Genomic DNA, 22,482 nt, shown 5'->3' with positions numbered 1-22,482 from the left:
TAAAATCGTCGATTTAAGACTTAAAATGTCGGTCAACTAGCTTAGTGTCTGTTCTCAAGCGGAGCTAATTGTAGACAGACAGCCTAAGTTTAGTATGACATTCTAGATCAGGTGTGTCAAACTCATTTCAATTCAGGGGCCACACGAACTAAAATCTTACATCAAGTGGGCTGGAGATATACAAAAATATCAAGATAAAGAAAATTGTATTGATTTATTTGACTAAAATCGTTATATATTATAATGCAATACAATACTTTGAAATAGACGAACTTGGCCACCTTATACAATACAGACGCCAGAGTCGTTACTGAAACCGGAAAACAATAATAAATGATTTTCACCGCTAGTTTCTAAGAATTCTCTGCACGGCAGTTTGTTGAAATTCCTTCCGCGGGCCGCGTGTTTTGACACCCTTGATCGAGATGATATTTTTGAATAAAACAAATAATCTATTTTGTGGCACTGGGCTGGGTAAAATTGCACCCAGGGTTCTAAGCGGTGCGTTTCCTATAATGATAACATTAGTGTGTACGGATAAATCGACTTAATTATCGGTGAAATGTTTCTATTGAACGCTGTCCTGCATCGACTATTTCCTATTTTGTATTAATGGTCAGTGAGTGGTGACCTCTGAATGAACCTTGTTTTTCCTTGTCTTTCGTCCAATCAAGATGACCATGTAAACATGTTTTTACTCGAGTTTATTAACGATCTAATTGTATTGATGTCTATTGTTATTGTGGAAGACATATATACGTAGATAATACTGATTCAACCCATTAATACATATCTTAATGACGTACTGTCGTCAAATCTATATAGACGAGAGAGAGAGAGAGACAGAGATGGGGTTTAACGTCCACTCGACACAAACTAGATCATTTCGGGACTAACATATGGTTTAATTTTATTTCAATAATTCGCTTGCGCGTAGGGGTCTTTAAGCGAGAAAGAGAGAGAGAGAGAGGGGGGGTGGGTGGTAACGTCCACGCAACACAAACTAGGTCATTAATTGGGGACTAACATATGGTTAAAATTTTTTTCAATAGCCTAATTCGCTTGCGCGTAGGGGTCTTTAGCAGTGGGAGGCAACCGGAGGACCCGGAGAAAACCCACGAGGTTGGACAGACGACCCTATTCCTTGTCACGTACAACCGGGGAATCGAAACCACGCCAGTTGACTCAATAACAGACCTTATGAAACAGGGCGCACGCGCTAACCATTCGCCCCCCCCCCCATACATAGACAAATAGAATATTAACTATTATGATCTTATCTATAGAGGCGGAAATATCAGGAATGAAAATGATTACAAAGAAATGGCCATAAATAAATATATCGAATATATTGTCGAGATTTTTGAAGTATTTGGTTTTTTAAAAAATGGTTTAATAAATATATAAGTAAAATGAAATATATAATGTACCAGCGGCTTTAATTGGGGGTTGTTGGGGTAATCTGCTTTTGCCAAAAACTGTCTTTATATACTCTTCAAAAAAAGTTGGGGATATTCAGAAACATAAACAGTTCATATGGGCGGCTTATCTGACGGCCTCATTTCACTCGCAAAGAGATACACTGTCAAAAGTGAAAATGAACGTTTTTGATTTTTGTCTTAATAATGAGTAATTGCTCCACCAATCCTCAAACATCCAGCAATTCGTCGTGGCATGCTCCTAATCAACCGTCCGATCACGGTTTGGGGCAATCTGACCCACTCCTCTTGCAGTGCCACGGCCAATTCTTGCAGTGTTGTCGGTTAACGTTGACGTCGACGAACACGTCTCCCGATCAAATTAAACGTAACACACTAAAGCAAAGATATGCTAAACAGTAAATCTTATGCAAGAACTGATAGGAAAGCAAACATGGATAGGATAAACCAGCACGCGGCAGTTTTTATCAACCCTTCCTTGAAGTGTCAAATCTGACAATGAACCCCTCCCACGTGTATGGCGCATGTGCAGCTCAGTGGTTCTGTTGAGGCGATAAGTTCTTCATCTGTGAACATACTCTCTGTGACAGTATTGGTTCTTAAATCGGGTTCTTTGATGACAACACTGGTATAACTTCAAACAATGGTTTTATTTCTTCTTTTTCACATATACAACAGTTCTACTACATTACTTATATAGACCGGGTTTTTCGTCTGGTTGCCGTCTTGTTCCCCGCTCGGCTCTCTGGCCTCGACTGCCTCTAAAACGGTTTGTCTGATCTTTTAATTACTGGGCCGAATCTATGTCCAGCCTTGCAGTCTCGATACCACACCCATGCACCGTAACCTGATTGGTCAGTATCCGGTCGGGGTGGGTTAATAACCTGGACGGACATATAGTTATTGGCCAATCAACTAATTCCAGGTATTATATTTCAGATTATATTATGACCGGGATTGGCAGCTGGTCATTATATAATAACAGATTAAGCTTCCCGTGCAGATTGCTTTACTATTCAAGATCTTGCGTAACTCGGGACAGCTGTGATGATTAATGACTTCCTAACGACCTTTGTCTGTCTGTTAGACTTATCATGTTTACTGCCATCTTTTGACCACCTGTGATTTGTCTGCTAGCCCTGTGATAAGATTGCTAATTGATTTCGTGAGGGTATGCAATTATATATCCCCCCAATTGTGTAACATCTCAAAGCATGTCCAGTGTCCAAGACTATTTATCATATCACAACCTGCATAGGTATTTGCATTTCAATATCCCCTACTTTTTTTGAAGAGTATATTAATTACACTAAAACAGATGGGGGTGGGGGGAATGAGTTGCCAAAAATATGTTCCCAATTGGGTCCCGCAGCGCCTGTATGTTTGCTTAGTTGTTCGTATGGTAAGAAAACAACGATGTTCGGCGAAGGCTACCCATCTAAACGATTTCCATATTCCTAAAGCAATGGTTATGAGTATTATCAAACTAGATTCTGGGTCCCAAGCACTTTTCTTGGGGTTGCGGCGGTCTAATTTGAAACTTTTTAAAAAATGCTATGTTTTCATAAAAAGCATATAAATCTCTGATCTCTACACCTCTTGCCACATTGTCAATCGTCTTTCTTCTCTCACCCCCGAGGATTTGCTTCCTCGGCCTCTCATTGTATTTTGATCTAGAAAGTTAAACTCCGAAGGCTGGTTGAAAAGTTCTAAGCCTGAAAAGGATAGATCAATGGGGTTGAAACAAACTTTTGCCAACAAGTACAATCATTAAATGATTACTGTAGCGTTATTATTGTCTTCATACCAGATCATCTTGTGAACCTATCCATTGAAATCACCAGAAATGGACAAAACGGGTTATAGGGCAGTCATCCAGTACCTGCAACTGAAAGGGCCAACACTGATACATGTCGAGAAGTGGGCTGCGGAATTTAAGAATGGCAGAGAGAGCCCTGACGATGACCCGCGTCCTGGAAGGCCTTCAACAGCAACCATTCAAGAAAACATTACCTGGGTGCATGTTGTTCGATGATCGACCACTCGACACATTGCCAGTGTTCTGGGAATCCCTCATGAGAAAGAGAGAGAGAGAAATGGGGTTTAACGTCCACTCGACAAAAACTAGGTCATTTCGGGACTAACATATGGTTTAATTTTATTTCAATAATTCGCTTGCGCGTAGGGGTCTTTAGCAGTGGGAGGAAACCGGAGGACCCGGAGAAAACCCACGAGATTGGACAGGCGATCCTATTCCTTGTCACGTACAACCGGGGATTCGAAACCACGCCAGTTGACTCAATGACAGGTCTTATTATACAGCGCGCACGTGCTAACCATTCGGCCACCCAACCCCCCCATGAGAAGGATGAGCACATAATCGCCAACGAGTTTAGAATAACACAAGTTTCTGCAATATGGGTGCCAAAGCCCTTGACTGCTGATCAGAAACGTGTCAGTTCCCTGACGTCCCGTGACAATCTGCGCCGTTCTGAAGCCGATTCTGATCATTGTTTTGGACAGATATGTAACCATGGATGAGAACTGTTTTCAAAAATGAAAAAGGAACTAGCCGGGTGTCATTTTCCTGTAATCGTGAGCGACTTGCTTTTAGAGTGACTGAAGAAAAGTTCTTCCTAACCGGCATTCAGGCCTTGCAACATCATTGGCAAAAAGAGTGTATACCTCGAAAGAAAAATAAATGGAAACCATCGACTTTGTACAGGTCTTTCACAGATCGGATTAGAACTTTTCCGTCTGCTCTCTAGGCTTTAGGAGACTCCCGCTCTGTCTATATCGGGATGTGGATGATTCCCCGGCAAAATGACATATAATATTGATCCACAACTGGACATGAGCCATGACTGCCGCTTGTATTATTCATTTTACGTCGCATTGTCTTAGACCTTAAACATTGCGTTACTCGTTGTGAAGGGAGATGGCTGGCACCTTAGTGAAAGGTGATTTTGTTCTTCTAGGGGTAGCGATCTGATGCTTATTTATGGAATGGGGTCGCAACCAAGAAAAGTCTGGGAACCACTGAGTTACTAGAGTATTATCGCCTAGAGTTCGAATCCACACTTAAGTCGAGAAGAACTCTCTAGATAGCGCTATTGGGCTCAAGAGGAGACTGTACACTCTGATACTTACAAAGCACGTTAAAGACGCCTCGACAGTTGGAAATCGACGAAGAATATGAGAAACTGAAATTAAATGAAATGGGGTTTAACATCCTACTATTCTGCTCCAACTAGGCTAATTAAAACGGGTATACGCTATATACGGGGTTCGGATGACATAGTGGTCTGGAGTATCACGCTTCGAGCTCGAGCTGCCCGCTCACCTCTGGCTAGCGGTCGTGGTTTTGATCCCTGATGTGAGCGTATGTGGCTTGGAGATAGGGGCGCCTTCCACAGAAAAGACCCCCGCATGTGCCCTAACATAATAGAATAAGACAACTTGTCTGCGATATTACCATCGATGGAAGCGGACTTTAAATACTAATAGAAGAAGAAGAATACACTGTGCTTTGAGGGGGTGGGGGTATATTGAATTTCAACTGCCAACGTGTACACGGGACCTCGCTTTTCCATCCCATCCGAACGACTATGCGTTGCCCCTTGTCACGCCCTCTTTAAGGACCACTGACAAAGGGAACCACGCCGGAATATCCCGATGACCTTTCTCGGTCATTACTGGGATCGAACATGGGACCTCAAGGTTGGTGAACAACGTCATACTTACAGAGCTACCGCCGTTCCCTGGATGTTGTTATGTGTGGTGGGGTCCTCCTGCACCTACTGTATGTAAGACAACTTATTTACAGTGCGTTAAAACCCACTCTGCGATATTTATTCTTATACTTATGAAATTTGTTAGTGAGTGATGAGATCATGGATAGGATTATTATTGATCAGCAATGACACGACTATAGCGTGAAATAAGCGTCAAATATTCCCAACACGCGTCAATAATCTTATCTCCCCTTGTCACATACGTCATAACATGACATCACCAATCCATTGATGCCATTGAATTCTGCAAACTATAAATACCACCAGTTCAGTCATAACTAAATAATGAAAACAAAAACCCAAAGGATATGACGTAAGAATTGATATAATCATAAAATAATAAATTACAACCTGACCGATATATCGGACTATTGTATACGCTTATTGTTATGTAGTTATAAAAATAATCAATAACAACACAACATAATGGAGTTTAATTTCAGGAGAGATTTCCAGGACAAAACATTGGAAAAAAATAAGACCCGTTATGTCTAAAATATCCATCATACTTGCACGATCTGTTTAAATAGATCGCATGGCGTTTACCGATTTAAAGAAGCGTTATCTCTCTCGCCAACAAAAATAAAATGTAATTAATTTTGAATAATATCATATTCGTGATAACCATGGTCTATCCTATGTATTGAATATCCAAACGCCGGTCTAGTTAAAGGAGGCAAGTCTTTAACTCAGTATCATCCAAGTCTTAGACATTGCAAACACAACTTATTGGTCATTTGTTTTGTTATTTTACCATGAAAAAGTGGGCTTCTGATGTGCAATATTTAAGACAAAATGAAAATTATAAAATTGGCACACGAATGCATTCGAGCGCCATTTGCAGTGACGCGACTCGATGAACTAGGCTAAACGTATCCCACACAGGAGAATACTACCGGTGTAGACTGGAAAAACCAGACGCCAAAGATTGTCATTCAATTTGGACTCTGTGTATTTCGGCGAACATAAATGATTAGCAACTACAGTAAAAACAGAATCGACTGATGGTAAATCAGTTTATATACATTCACAATACATTATTATATGCGTCGCAACCCATTTGCGTCCATTTCTAGGTGCCAAAGAATGGAGATTTAGCTCCTTTAAATTCTTTGAACACATTTAAAACGTTTACATCTGGGTGATGGTTTGGCAAAGTATTAAATAATTCCGTGACCTTAATTAACCCCCATTTATATCTATTTCATACTGTCTTCTATATTTCTTTAAATATCTGTCCCCAGTATTCTTTGATTTACACTTTAAATTGATCTTATATATTGTAATTAACGTCTACGGTCTAAAACGTTTTAGTTACCGTGTTATATTGTTTGTATATTTACATAATATAGACCAGTGACACGTCTTGCAGAAATGTAGGACACTAACTATCGATCTTTGCAAGAAAAATTGAGAAAATATAATATTTTCAACCATTTAATTTCACCCAAACGTTGTATTTCGGTAATGTGTAAGTTTCTTAGGATTCAATAAGTTTGTAGGTGGCCTTATAAACCTATAACGGTAAATCTCTTTGATCTTTGGGGTATATTCTATGCCCGGATTAATTTGCGGTCTGAAAGTCGGAGTGGCTTTAGATAGATACAGGGGAATTCAAGGTTATTCTTCTGAAAGTTTTTCTTTAAACCTGTAACGGATTATTCTTGCAGGGTAGGGGTTTTTTCCATAAGAAAACATGATATAAGGTTTTTCTTACTGGAATTCTGGGGTATTCTCATTGTACGTACATATTCTCATAGACGGTTTATAAGGAAGATAGGGGGTCACGGTGCATGGCTAAGTGGGTAAGACGCTGGCTCGCTAGCCTGGAGGTTGGGTGTTCGATCCCTGCATTGGCCGAGAAAGTTCATCCAGAGTTTCCAGCGTGGTTTCCTGTTGTCAGTGATGCAGGACGGAGGGCCTGACAAGGACAGCTGCCTAGTCGTTCAGGTGGGACGAAAAACCGAGGTCCCGTGTACACATTAGCGAGCACGTAAAAGATCCCTTGACAGTTGGAATTCGATATAAGAGTAGGCCGTAGTGTCGCTGTCCGGGCAAAATTTCGCCTTTTTCATCGCGCATCGCGCGTCGCTTTTTAAAATTATATTTTATTTATAGATTGACTTCCATTAGGGGGGCTTCATTGTTTTACATTTTACAACATATGCTTAATGACTTATACACTGCAGGACGGAGGGCCTGACAAAGACAGCTGTCTAGTCATTCGGATGAGACGAAAAACCGAGGTCCCGTGTAAACATTGGCGAGCACGTAAAAGATCCCTTGACAGTTGGACTTCGATATAAGAGCGGGCCTAGACAAAATTTCGCTCAGCACACTGTATGGCGTATGCCCGTCTTCATCAGCCCAGTTCGGAGCAGAACAGTGGGACGTTAAACCCCATTTCATTTATAAGCAAGATAAAGTCCTCGACTTCTATTATGCCTGGGAAGAAAGACTTCAGAACAAAACCTTGGCAGAAAAACCTCGTGCTTTATCGTACACATAATATACAGTGTGTTTTAACTCTATGCAAACTGCTAAGACTGGGCGTAGTTGTTTGTTTTATAAATTAATATTGTCACAAATATCTCCTTACGGGTCAGTGCTCGGTTTTCCGATAATTACAGGATGTTCAAAATTAATCACATTTATTGTGTTAATGAAGGTGAGTGTGCTTGTCTTGAAATAAGCCATTCTCAACAGGTGCGGTGATTGTATTTTGGACAGATTGTTAAATTATAGCTTATACAAATTAAAAAAAGGTCATCGACTTTTCCTCTGTGTAAGCTGTGTGTGAGAGAGAGAGAGAGAGAGAGAGAGAGAGAGAGAGATGGGGTTTAACGTCCACTCGACACAGACCAGGACATTTCGGGAGTAACATATGGTTTAATTTTATTTCAATAATTCGCTTGCGCATAGGGGTCTATAGCAGTGGGAGGAAACCGGAGGACACGGAAAAAACCAATGAGGTTAGACAGGCAACCCTACTCCTTGTCACGTACAAGCGGGTATTCGAAACCACGCCAATTGACTCAATGTCAGGCCTTATGATACAGCGCGCACGTGCTAACCATTCGGCCCTCCATTAAGCCCCCGGCAATCAATAGACAGGTTAAAAAATCTATTAGCATGCTATATTATCTATTACTTTTTTAAATGGAAAATAGCTAGAACGCCACCATAAGTCGTATTGCAAAAACGTGAGTGAATGCCCCCCCCCCCCCTCATTTAAAAAAAAAAATACAACAAATTAAAATAAACAAAAGAAAGGTGAATGTATACTTTTTTTAATAAAAAAAGACAAAAACACAAATCAAGAAAACCAACCAAATAACCGAGACAACCCGATTTGGAAGTAATCAATATAGAAAATTGAATGCAGCGTTAGTGAACCAAGAACGCAGTTAAAGGGAAATAACTCTAGTTTGCATCGCATCTTGAATAAAATTCAGAAGATATTCATATTACTTTATAATGTTATATGTAGGCTAGATATGCTAAACCATGCAGCGCTCCTATATCGTACGATCAAGGAAAGCGTCAGGACAAATTGTAATAAGTCGTTTGAAAATAATTTGAGATTGTCTTTGAGTCAAGCGACAATTTGGGTTTTTTAGAGTAGTCTCCCCACTGCAGCGCTTTTGACCAATCGAATTTCAGTAATAAATGTCAGTGCGTGATGACCAAAACGAAAATGGCGGATGTTGACAAGTGGATTGAAATTGCAAAACAGTGCAAATACTTACCAGAAAATGACCTAAAGGTTGTAAAATTGCCAACTCCTTCCTTTGAACCTTTTTAATCTTTACACCCAATAATACCTGCTCCTCCTGTGGACGTGTCACAATCGATTGAGGAGGGCGTTCACGTCCCAAATTCACCAATATTTTTCGAGGACGATTTTCTAAGAATCGTGCCATGGCCATGCATTATCGTTGCAATGTTAAATAATTTGATTATTTTGTATTTGTACGACCAGGTTTCAAAAACACAGATCTAAATCTAAGAGTTTTGTTTTATAGATAATAATATTAAACGAACGGATTTCTTATGTCAATAGGCAGGCCAAATATTTACAACAGAATTATGATGACTGAATCCTGTTTCAATTCAAGAAGAGGAAATAAAATGCCATTCAATAGTAATAGTAATAGTAATAGTATATATTTAACTAGTAACAGTATGGAAACATCCATACATTACTTTCAAGTAATGAAAAGCTGTGCCAATCACATACCAAAACTAAATATGAAATGTTTGAAATAGATAGCCACACTTGTATCATAGTTTGATTTTACACCTTACCTGTTAGTGGTGAGGTTGGTTGCTTGTGTATGTGACTCGAGTGTAAAAGCCTCTGTTATGTACCTACTTAGCTTCCAGTCTCCACATGGAACCTTTTTTACGACTTAGAATTGATCATCACTCCACTCTGACCCTGTATAGTTTTTGAGGACACACAGTTAAAACAAATAACTACGTAAAATAAACATGCTGCTGCGCTTTTAAACTTCTTCCCTAGCTTAGGACCAATCATTATTTACAGGATAATTCTACAAATTATATAATATATCGTCTCACTTGAAATGTCAAAATTCTGTGGAAATGATCACAATTTTGAATTTAGAAATAGTTATTTTATTATTTGCTTTGACATTTTATAGTAAAGTAAAATAGTCAACCTTCATGTGCCAGTTCATGCCATGAAGTTAATCACATGGCACTGAGAGAAACTAGTGTCTGAACTGTCGTAAATTTTAAATGGATTTATTTGATTATGAACAAACTACTTAAATTTGGTTATTATAAACTTACCTGTGTGTTTTAAATCAACTCCCGTTAAATAAAATCCATTGCGCTATGGCCTACTCTTATTTCAAATTCCAACAGTCAAGGGTTCTTTTATGTGAACACCAATGTGCACGTTATCTTGGGTTTTCGTCTCATCCAAGTGAATATACAGGGGTGCACAATTTCATGACAAAATTTGCTAGCCCTACAGAAAAATACACCTGCCCTGAATATAAAAGTGAGGTTTTGTTTTTAATTTATTTTAATGACTAATCATAAAAATAATAACAAAGTAACAAATATTTAAGCATCCAAATGTTCCAGTACTGTCTCAACCTATCCATATTATCATCAATAATGTATTGGATGCTATAATTGTAATAGACAGTCCTCCCACTGTTAAAGACCCCTACCCGCAAGCGAATTATTGAAATAAAATTAAACCATATGTTAGTCATGAAATGACCTAGTTTGTGTCGAGTGGACGTTAAACCCCATCTCTCTCTCTCTCTCTCTCTGTGTAATAGACAGTAACAAAATATCAGAAAAAGTTTGTGTTGTTCTATCAGTCGTTTTTATAGCTACAGGTTCAATTTACCCTTACAAACTCGTTTTTTCTCATTCAAGCGTATGCCATTTTGAAAATGAAATATTACAATACAAGAATACTAAATTAAACTATACATTAACTAAGTCAAATAAATAGCGTTTTTTCAGATCATGCGATTTACGGACCACTATGACACAATGTCATTCAGTCTACCGGTACCTCTCAATATAGTTAGCATTTTTCACATTTCTGCCTAGATAAAGTATATTTTAATCAGAAAATCAATGATTCCTTTGGAAAGTCAAAGTGTGGGTATACATAATTCGTGAAAAAGGGATAATTCTATCAATACCACCGGTCGTGTGGATAAGTGAGCTAGAAGACACGTGATGTAAAAACGCTATATTATTACGGCGTTTGCAATCTTTGTGAAATGAACACTTGGGAGTTTATAACAGTATTTATTGCTGTTTATTTATCATTAAACAATAAAAGGAAGACATATTTTCACAAAATACATAGAAAAAAAAAAGCTGTATCTTTGGTAAGGAATGATGTCATTCAACAATACTCATTAATTTTAGAAAAGTTATTTTTAGTACCGGAAGCTATTACCAGTAGAACTTTCGTGTGCTTAGTAAGTTATTCTGACTGAAGTTAGTCTATTTGGCTATTATTATTGCACGGACTGGAACTAAAATGCGTTAAATAATCACAAAGTATTGTTCGATCACAAAGTATAGTTCAATTTCGAAGAATTGCTATTAGAGAAAATCGGCCTGTCCCGCGGGCGGATGGAATGCGAAATTTCAGCTGTACAACAAAAAAATTAACCTGTGTCGGGCGATGGGAATTGTGCACCACTGTATATGTATATATTGCCAAGCCCTCCGTCCTGCACCACTTCCACTGATCCCAATGAATTTTTGCGGCCGACACTGGTGGAATCCAACACTGGACATCCAGGTTAGCGAGCCAACATCTTAACTCACTGAGCCACAGCGTATCCCACAACACAATTGATGTAGCCGCTATCAATAGCATAAGACTTTTAACATATCCCATGAAAGGAACGATCAATTAAAAATAAATAAGTTTATGATATACTGTTATTAATGTTTGTTACTCCCAGTTAGCCTTACACCAGTAAACATAAAACTAAAGAAGCTTTTAAATTAAGTGAGTAGTAGTTGTTTTTTTGTTTTTGACAGAAATTATGTGATATGGTTTGTGAATTATTATTAGAAGAATCAAATGTACAACCAGTTTCTACTCCAGTAACAGTTTGTGGTGATATCCATGGACAGGTATATTATTTCAATCTTTATTAAAAACTTTATAAAATGAATGATATTTTTCACATAATTTTTAGAGATTTACCTTCCTACTTTTCTACGGCATGTTGTGATGGTCATTTCTGTCATCTATTTCAAATTCTGAGTTTCAAGTTTTGGCCAATAAATTCTTTAGGATTTTTCATCATTTGATTCCATGTAAACTTTAATGTTTACGTAATAAAAAGAACCCTTCAAATCACAGTTGGGATTCAATGAGAAGGAGGTGGAAATACAACTGTCCGGACAGAATACCCTCATACCACACTGCATGGCATTTACACATCTTCATTATCTAGATTGTTTCAATGGCATTTAGTAATTGAACTGGAAAATACAGGTCACCCTTCTATGAAATACAATTACTGCTTATTACTGAGGGACATTACGATAAAGATAATGACTAGAGAGGCCTAGTTGAATGGTCGCTCAGTAATAAGCAGTAATTGTATTCCATAGAATTGTGACTGTATTTTTCATTATCTAGTTTATTGCAGAAAAGTTGGATGTTAAACTCCCGTTTCATTTCCATTCCAAAACTGGCTAGACTTTAATGTGTCTGATTGTTTGTGGTCTCCAGTGGAGACAATCTAGCTGTTACATTTGTATTAACCAGCTATAATCACTAACTAGTTCTCCTTTGTATTCAGGCTTTGTACATTTAACCAAAGACAATAATGTCTGACGGTTCATTCCCATATCGCCGACTCACCGAGTTTTAGGGGAAAAATTTTGATCGACGTTATGGGAATGAGTGGCCAAGAACAATAGACCCAAGCTGAAGGATAAACCTCATTAAGCAGATAATTTTGGGAGCATTTATTTTTTTTAATTTATAACCAGTGCCGGACTGGTGGGCCGAAGGCTAGGTTCTCCACCCAGGAAAATTTTGAAAATTGACAACAGCATACCCATTTTCCAAGCATTTCAGATCAAAGCAGAAGAAGGCAAATTTTTGATTTCCTGATACAATTAGATTAAAGAATGACCGAAGAGCACTATCATTAGATGAATTTGAGAATTCTCTTCCACCTAGGGTGATATCGTAGACAAAGATGGTTCCTAAGAAACTTACTGGAGGAAGCCGTAGGGATTAGGCTTGGTCCAGTTTAATTTGAGACATAGTGTCTTAGCAGGGAATGCCCAAGTTAAAAATGTCTTGGAATGATTTACGTATTTATACTTATTGAGAAACAATCACAATGAACTGAATTTCGATCACCTGTCAGCTTCATGTTGAACTGCTGCCTATTATTTTATTAATTAATGAGTGAGTTGAATTCACAAAATTCAAGTTCATGTAATTTAAGTGAACTATATTCATTTTATTAATTAGTGAGTGAGTTGACTTCTGATCAAAATCAATTTCAGTGAACTATATTAATAATGACTGGTCCCTGCCTCATTAACGCTTTTAATCCGTTTTAATCTCATCAAAGGGTGCCGTGGTCGACTTTCCAAAATTCGGTGAGTCGGCGATATGGGAAGACCCCTGTCTGACATATTTTCTTCAAATGATTTCTTGTTATTTTACAGTTTTATGATTTAATGGAATTATTTAAAACTGGTGGACAAATGCCAGACACTAATTATGTTTTTATGGTGAGTGTTACAAGTTCCACATTCTAAGCAAAAAATAAAATAAACTGTGATTAAACATTTTAATACTAACGAAATATAACCGTGTCTAGTTTTCAAGTTAATCTAACTGCTGAATCTGTGATAACATTATTTTATATTGTTAAATATAACAACATAGGCCAGAAGGTCCATAAACTAGTTCGCCCATTCTGACCACAATTGAATTTTAATTTTAAACTTGTATTTTTCAGGGAGATTTTGTAGATAGAGGTTATTTTAGTTTAGAAACTTTTACTTTATTACTTACATTAAAAGCCAAGTAAGTTAAACCTTTATTACCAGGGTGGGTGGGGTTGGATTGTTAACACGTGCACATTGGATCAGAAGATCTGTCATTGGGTCAAGTGGCATGGTTTCGATTCCCCACTTGTACGTGACAAGGGGTAGGGTCGCCTGTCCAACCTCATGGTTTTCTCCGGGTCCTCCGGTTTCCTCCCATGAATAATTTAAATAGAATTGAACTATATGTTAGTTCCGAAATGACCTAATTTGTGTTGAGTGAACGTTAAACCCCATTTCTCTCTCTCTCTCTCTCTTTCTCTCCCCTTTATTACCATACTTATTTTGGAACCCTTAGTATATTTAAAAAATTTTGAAATACAGTTCTCACTCGCGACAGATGGTGCCTGCAATACTGGCAAGGAAAGTCCACCCATGTAGATATTGGCTTGCACATAAAAGACCACTTGACAGATGGAGTTTTAAGAAGAGTAAACGGTGATACTGCAGTCTGGGCAATTTTCTCACCCACACATTGTGCACTTAAAGAAGCTAAATCCCTATTCTTTGGCACCTAGAAATGGACACAAATGGGTTGCTATAATAATGTAATATGAATGTATATAAACTGATTTACATTCAATGGTTTCTGTTTTTACTGGTTTTCTAATCAGTTATGTTCGGCAAAATACGCGAAGAGTTCAAATTGAATGACAGTCTTTGGCGTCCAGGTATTCCAGTCTACACCGGTAGTATACTTCCGGTAGTATAGTATCCTTCATTGTTTCACTTCGTTACAAATGGCACTCGAAAGCATTCTGGCACATGATTCGTGTGCTAATTTTAACATTTTTATTTTGTCTTAAATATTGGATATCAGAAGCCCATCTTTTCACGGTAAGATAACAACATCAGTGTTGATTTAAATTTGCCAATAAGTTGTGTTCGCAATGTCGAAGAGTTTGTATGATATTAAGTTAAATACTTGCCTCCTTTAAATATCAAAATGAGATTAACTGCAGTATTGTGATGAGACGTTAAACTCTATTCAGTTCCATTCTATTTTTAAAGATGGATGTCATGTTTCGATAAGACAAAAAAATAAATGTTTTAAGCCAAGGGATTTTAAAGATGTATTATGTATGATTAGATAAAGAGCTGACAGTTTCTGCTATAATAGTTCAAAAATATATAATGCAAAATGTTGGAATATATTGAATATTTCGGCCAAATAACTTTATTCAGAGTGAAGTTATGAATGTTTAAAGTTTTGACAAGAATAGTGTTGTCTTGATTGTCATTGCTACGATTGTAAATGAAGTCTCGATTTTCCATTTAAGCGTTAACCGATTAAATAGTGTTGGTGTTTTAATCAAATTAATGTCACAGCCATCAGATGGCTAAGAGAGTTGATTGTGGGCTTGTCATGTGAATAAATGTCTAAAATATAATTTATTTTACATTTGAGACATTAAAAAACCTTCAATAAGCAGATTTAGCTATTACATAATGCATCTTTAATGTGGACTTTTTAAATTTTGATTTTTTGACAATGGCACTAGTTTCTAGCAAAGTCTGACAGAATCACCCTGATAAAGATTTGGTGAGTATAAGGTTTATTGTAATATTGATGTTTCTATATTTCAGATGGCCAGATAAGATAGTATTATTACGAGGTAATCACGAAAGTAGACAAATAACACAGATATATGGTTTTTATGGTACGTTTCTTACTATTATTTCCCCTAATAGTAGGACAGTGGGCTGATTTCTACTGATCATTATTTGTATGTATTTGACAATATTTAATTCAAGTTAAAATATACTCAGATATCAATCACTAGATCATCCACCCAGCTTTGATTCCATCGAAAGACTTTACATCACACTTGGTTTGTTATACGTCCACATTCATAATGTGAACGTATTATGCCGTCGCCCCTGTCTGTGTGTGTGTGTGTGTGTGTGTGTGTATGTATGTATGTATGTGTGTGTGTGTGTGTGTGTGTGTGTATGTATGTGTGTGTGTGTCTGTGGTTCGCCTACAGGGCGCAATTCTTCATGGATTTTCTTCAAACTTGGTATACTTATTCCTTATACCCCAAGGAAGATCCCTATTGTTTTTGGTGCATGCCCGACCCCCCGGGGCAGAGCCACGCCCATTTCTAGTATTTGTTTGTTTGTCGTCTACAGGCCACATTTCTTAACTAATAATCTTGAAACTTTGCATACACATTCTTTGTACCCTAAGGAACATCCCTATCGTTTGGGGTGCATGCCCAACCCCCAGGGGCAGAGCCACGCCCATTTTCTTTTCGTGTGTCTTTGTGTCGCCTACAGGGCGCAATTCTTACTGGATTTTCTTCAAACTTGGTATACTTATTCCTTATACCCCAAGGAAGATCCCTATTGTTTTTGGTGCATGCCCGACCCCCAGGGGCAGAGCCACGCCCATTTCTAGTTATTCTTTAAGTGGCATTTAGCGATCAGGGAACAAATTAACAGAACACAGTTTTTATGGGATACAATCACTAGTTTATTCTAAAAGCACGACGTTTCCACAAGTATTCTCTTATCGTTATCAATCAAGCAAAAAAAAACAAAAAAAAAACGTCATGCTTTTAGAATAAAGACATCGATTGTTTTAAAATAAAAATTGTGTTCTGTTAATGTGAACGAAATGTTATACTGATAGCAGTCCTACAACCCAGTTTTATTTCACAGACCCTCAATGCAAACTGGACCATATCAAACAAAACAGGAATGTGGACGTATATTGCTGCGTTAGCGATGCTCTTGTTTATATTTGGAGTGGGGAGGGGTCAAATGGTGTACGCATTGCATGATAAGGTCTTATCATTGAGTCAACTGGTTTGATTTCAATTCCACATTTGTACGTGACAAGGAGTAAGGTTGCCTATCCAACGGGTCCACCGGTTTCCTCCCACTGCTAAAGACTAGTACACGGAAGCAATTGATTAAAATAAAATTGAAACATGTGTTAGTTCCAAAATGACCTAGTTTGTGTGTGTGTGTATGTCTCTCTTTTTGTTTATATTATCTACAGAGGATTAGGAACTGATTGTAACAGAACCATTTTACAATCTGATATTCTCACAATATTGTAGTTTACAACAGATTCCATCGACAGAGGACGTGTCATTCTATATTTTACACTGAAGTCGATTTTTTATTTACTAATTTTAGTTTTTGGCTAAAAGTGTTGACAGCGAAGTAGATCACCAAAATCAGTTATACCTTATCATTGGTTCTATCTGTGGATATAAAATTTTAAATTTACTCATATACCTTCTTCACAAATCAACACTTCATTGCCTGTTAAAGATATGTACGCTACAAGCTCATTTTGATGAAGAGAGATGTAAAGTAAAATTGTAAATTTACTTTAATTTCAAATCATTGGATTCTTTGATAATATGAAGTATTGTGTTGATGAGGCCTTAAACACCATTCCTTTTATTTTTTAGATGAATGTCAGACGAAATATGGTAATGCGAATGCATGGAGATATTGTTGTAGGGTATTTGATTTATTAACAATAGCAGCAGTAAGTCAATTATTTTATCTGATTTTTGTAGAAAAAACACCCTGGGTAATTTGTCATTTAGTTATTGAACTGGTCACTACATTCTATGGAAGTGGTTAATTTCTTAACAGGAATTCTCTAGGCGTTACTTAGCTAATTATTAGTAATAAACACTAATTGCATTCTATAGAATTGTGTCCTGCCAATATCCTAAATCTGAGGGGGGTTGGATGGCCAAATGGTTAGCACGTGTGCATTGTATCATAGATCTGTCATTGAGTCAACTGGCGTGGTTTTGATGATTCCCCGGTTGTACGTGATCAAGTGTAAGGTCACCTGTCCTCTAGTTCCTCCCACTGCTAAAGACTCCTACGTGCAAGCAAATTATTGTAATAAAATTGAACCATGTGTTAGTCCCAAAATGACCTAGCTTGTGTCGAGTGGCATTAAACCTGGTTTCTCTCTTTTTCATCCAACTGAATCTTAGCCAGGATGTTAAACCCCAGTTTTCTCTCTCTCCCTCTCTGACTGTCTGAAGCTCTCTTTTTAACCACTTCCTTCTAATGCAACACCAGGTAAACAGTTAGTAAAGAAGAAGTGTTATATAGTGTTCTATATTTCAGATAATAGATGAATGTATATTATGTGTACATGGAGGTTTATCACCAGACATTAAAACAATAGATCAGATTAGAACTATAGAAAGAAATCAAGAAATTCCACATAAAGGAGCTTTTTGTGGTATCCTTTACAAACCTACATTCTACAATATAATCAGGGACTGGGGTAGATCCTACAATATAGTCAGGGACTGGGGTAGATGCTACAATATAGTCAGGGACTGGGGTAGATTATTATTGTTATTATTATTATTACAGCATATTTATAGTGCACCCTTTTATATAACATGTTCAGGGGCACTTTACAAAGTGACAATGTAAATCACACATAAACAACAAGATTATGGGCATGTTAACGATATAGTCAGGGACTGGGGTAGATTCTACAATATACTCAGGGACTGGGGCAGATTCTACAATATACTCAGGGACTGGGGTAATCTTGACAAGACTGTACTTGAATCCCAGTAGGAGCTGAGAAAAAGCCTCAGGACTTTCAAAGCACAGTTTTTAATTGTAAGGGGCAGCTCCCCCAGGGCTGTCATGAAAATTATACCCAGTCTTTAGAATGGGAAGAAAAATCTAGATCCACTCAAAGATTTAAAAGATGATTTGACATTTGAATATATGATAAAAGAGATCAAAGTTATTGTTAAAAATAATATGTAATAATTATTCACAACATATGTAAAAGTAATTTGAATAAGTTGTCAAATATATTTGTGAAAAACTTAACCTAAGAATTAGATTTAGTTTGGTCAGATCCAGAAGATGTGGAGACGTGGGCTATGAGTCCGAGAGGAGCTGGCTGGTTATTTGGGGCTAAAGTTACCAACGAAGTAAGATATTGACAATTAATATAAGCAGGACCATTCCTGGTGGGACAACTGCTTACCCGACGATATTGTGTAGCACCATGGGCCTGTCTGACATGGAGAGCGGGGTAATGGCAGACCGGTCGCCACATCCTACATACGACCCATGCATCTTTTCTTACTACATATTCCTGTAGCCTTGTGATCGTCTAGAATTTGTCTTTAGCTGTCTTTACTTCTGCTTCACGTTGTGTGTTTGCTTCTTACTGGTTTCTTAAGACGTTTGTCTTACCAGGAATAACAATGCAACAGTTCGCTTCTACATTTTATATATATATAGCCGAATACATGTATACGAGCATAATAGATAACAATACTAGCTAAAACCATTTCTCCACCCTAGCCAGCCTCGCGGCTGTCTAGGAACTCAGATGGAACCTCTCTGGAATCTAATGTAAGTCTGCTTGAAAGTTTCAAATAGATATCTTATATAGCACTCACGTATATCATGCATAACAAAGCGTGTTCATGGCCCTGAACTTGTGTAATTAACAAAATGATTGGTTAAATTAAACCCAATGACGCAATAGTAAATTTCCATGCACGTGATATCTCGTGGTATTTTAGGCAACACAAATAAAATAACTTGTTTCGCGTGCAGTCTATTTATTAGTCTTGATGAAAAAAAATAAATATGTAACGCCCGCCCGCACATCGACAAGCAAGTCGTAAAAAAAATATCCCGCATGTACCTACATCCGCCATACATGTATATCTATTCAAATGTATTAAAACTGATTCAGATGAACATGCTGTCTTTTTTATCCGAACAATGGCGAAGTTTGGCAGATTTGCCTTTTTTATTGATATCGAAAGAACCTCCATTTTGTATCACGTGATATTAATTACCTCCCCTGATAAACTAGAATTTGATTCGTGTTAAAAGTCATTGGCGACAATATTTCAATCATTCGATCGTAATCGGCTCATTATTGCCGGCTTCAGTCGGTCCTTGTTTGGAAAATCCTATTGATAAAATAATGAACCGTAGAACAGGTTAATTAATTATAGCTAAGAATACGATACGATGACGATAGTCGTCATAATGCATACCTTAGAATCTGGGTCATTATTAGCACATTTACGGTAGTTTCGATAATCCGGAAAATAATAATTGGATTACCGATTTGATGGTTTTACTGACCAGTTGTTAGTTAGATTTAAATAATCATTCAATATAAACACCGGATAGAACACCGAATATCCTGAGAAACACACCGAATATCCCAAGAAACAGTATTTCCGGCAATCTCCAATACCGATGACACGGTGTGACATGCATTGGTTGGAATTCGGTAAATAATTATAAATAAACTGGCGATACTAGATTTAGTTTTAAATACTGTTTACCATGATTATTATTTTTGATACACCTGGTGAAAGAGGCTTAGTTTTTAAAAATATTGTTGTCTTTATGGAGGGCTATTACATAGTCGTATGGAATTTTATTTTAAACCAATTTCAATTATGTGAATTAAATATGGAAAATTATTTTCCTTTCAGTCAATGTTCAGTCTCAGTGTTTTAGTAGACTTGATTTTGGGTTTATGTTTTAAGTATGTACAATAAAGTTGAATATAACGGAAAGCAAAAACGTAAACAAGTAATGACTTTCTCATTTAAAAAAAAAAAAAAGAAAGACCGCCCTCCCGCCCCAACAATTTTCAGCAATAGCCAAATTTTATTTTGCACCATCAATGAGTAAAAAAAAAAAAGAAACCGCCCTCCCTCCCTACAGTTTCAGCTGTCAGTTGCCCGAGAAACAAGACATTTATTTTGTGTGGCCTTATAGACACATGTTTTGACTAAATAACTCTTTTTATGTGTCAACCCATCAGTTATTAACTAAGTTGATTTAAGTACAATTCTACATATGTGTAAATCTACCAACTTGCCAAAGATTTAATTAATGAAATATAATATAATCTTATTCCTCCATTCCTTGCCTATGAATTGAAAACAGTGTCGCAACGACAATATTTCTACAATTGGTCGGTCGTTTGGTGCTGGTTCATTACTCAGGAGAACCTGAGTTTAATCCTGGTGTTGCTGGAAAAGCCAAAGGAACTTTTTCTACCAACATCGGCAAGGAAAAGGGATCAAGTTGTTTGAACAGACAAAAAATCTGAGTAACCATGTATATCATAGGCAGTATGTTAAAGATCATCTAACAGATTGAAATTAGAGTAGGACTTAGTGTAACCTTCCCGCATTATTCAAAATTTTCTTTTTTCTGGAAAATTTGAACAGATCTATAGATTTAAATTTATTTCAATATTTTTTTGAATTGATGAAAGAAGACTGATTTTAAAAATATGCTTCATGTTTTTTATTTTATTTTTTTTCAGTTTGTACATATCAATAATTTAAAGTTAATATGTAGAGCTCATCAATTAGTACATGAAGGTTTGTTACATTTTATATTTTGTCAATCTGCAATAGTCATGTGTGTTGAGAACAAAGTACAGGATTTATTAAGCCCTGTTTCCACTTGTCAAGGTTAATGTTTGCAGGACAGACAATACATCTACCTAGTTGGATATCTAGGTACAAAGTTCAAATTGGTGCACATAAAAGATCCCTTGGCTACATGTATATAATTTTACTGTCCGCTGATATTTCAATACTTGTAGTCAATGTGAATATCAAATTAATGATCCTCTGGCCATTTGTATATTAATGTGGTGGCTCATTGAGTAAGGCGCAGACTCACCAGCAAAGATGTCTCAGGTTTGATCCTGTCTGGAAAACGACCCTCGTTGGTTCTCTCCTGGTTATCCCCAACAGCTAGTCTGGAAGTGACCGGGTTTGTGTTAAGTGGTTGGTTGATGTTAAACCCATTTCCCCCTCCCTCTCTCGGAAGTGTCTATTAATATCTTGCTATAAATTTTTTTTTCTATATTTACAGGTTATAAGTATATGTTTGATGAGAAATTAGTGACTGTGTGGTCGGCCCCTAATTATTGTTACAGATGTGGAAATATAGCAGCAGTTCTCTCCTTTACAGATTCTGAACATAGAGAGGCTAAACTCTTCCGTGCAGTTCCAGATAATGAAAGAGTTATCCCCCCCAGAACACAAACACCATATTTCCTATGATTGATTCTAGCTTTAGAGACTGTTATCCAATAAAAACTGTTTTAACAAATTCATATATGCAGAATGATATTTATTAAATGAGGACATTTTGTAATTTGTTTAACTCGTAAAACATAAATTGCCTCAAGATTCAAATTTTTCAATTGATTGAAAAAAAAGAAATTATTTTAAAATTATGTCAGAAGTAAAAATAGAATATGCAACGTGTATCAAATTGACGTAGGTATTTCAACAACAGACGAGAATTATAAACTTCATGACATTATGGGTATTATAAATAAGAAAAAGGTATATAAAGCTTCTATTTACTATATGATAATATTCATTGACTGTTGACGTTCACAATTCTGCTCAAGTGCTATCATCAGATGAAATGCTTAATAACTTCTCATTTCACAGTTAAGTATAGAATTTGTTACAACCCTGAATGATTTCTTAGAAATAATGTTTTTTTTTTTGGTTTTTTTATTATGTATTTTATTTATGTATGATATCATTTAAGAAAATCTAACATCTCTCATTAATACATTGACTCTGGGACCCAGCTAGTGAAAATACTTGTTCATTGAC

The 22,482-nt window shown here is 36.9% G+C and overlaps 1 protein-coding gene across 1 annotated transcript; it reads left to right on the top strand.

The window, feature by feature from the left end:
- The first annotated feature begins 8,906 nt into the window (after positions 1–8,906).
- LOC126831960 (serine/threonine-protein phosphatase 6 catalytic subunit) lies at positions 8,907–22,006 on the top strand. Its single transcript, XM_050562625.1, has 10 exons — positions 8,907–8,999; positions 11,789–11,884; positions 13,448–13,513; positions 13,744–13,811; positions 15,419–15,492; positions 17,260–17,339; positions 17,942–18,059; positions 18,686–18,777; positions 21,162–21,219; positions 21,722–22,006. Exons 1-10 carry the CDS (start codon positions 8,916–8,918, stop codon positions 21,910–21,912), a joined length of 927 nt encoding a protein of 308 aa, XP_050418582.1. The 5' UTR covers positions 8,907–8,915; the 3' UTR covers positions 21,913–22,006.
- The last annotated feature ends 476 nt before the right edge of the window (positions 22,007–22,482 follow it).

Source organism: Patella vulgata, chromosome 9 (assembly GCF_932274485.2).
Source record: "Patella vulgata chromosome 9, xgPatVulg1.2, whole genome shotgun sequence".
NCBI lineage: Eukaryota > Metazoa > Mollusca > Gastropoda > Patellidae > Patella > Patella vulgata.
This window is presented reverse-complemented; position numbering and strand designations above follow the sequence as displayed.

Bases quoted from the DNA above. Each gene is read 5' to 3' on its own strand.
- LOC126831960 (XM_050562625.1), top strand. From the start codon at position 8,916: ATGACCAAAACGAAAATGGCGGATGTTGACAAGTGGATTGAAATTGCA. The intron at 9,000-11,788 runs GTTGTAAAATTG...TGTTTTTGACAG, and splicing joins TACCAGAAAATGACCTAAAG to AAATTATGTGATATGGTTTG. The intron at 11,885-13,447 runs GTATATTATTTC...GTTATTTTACAG, and splicing joins GTGGTGATATCCATGGACAG to TTTTATGATTTAATGGAATT.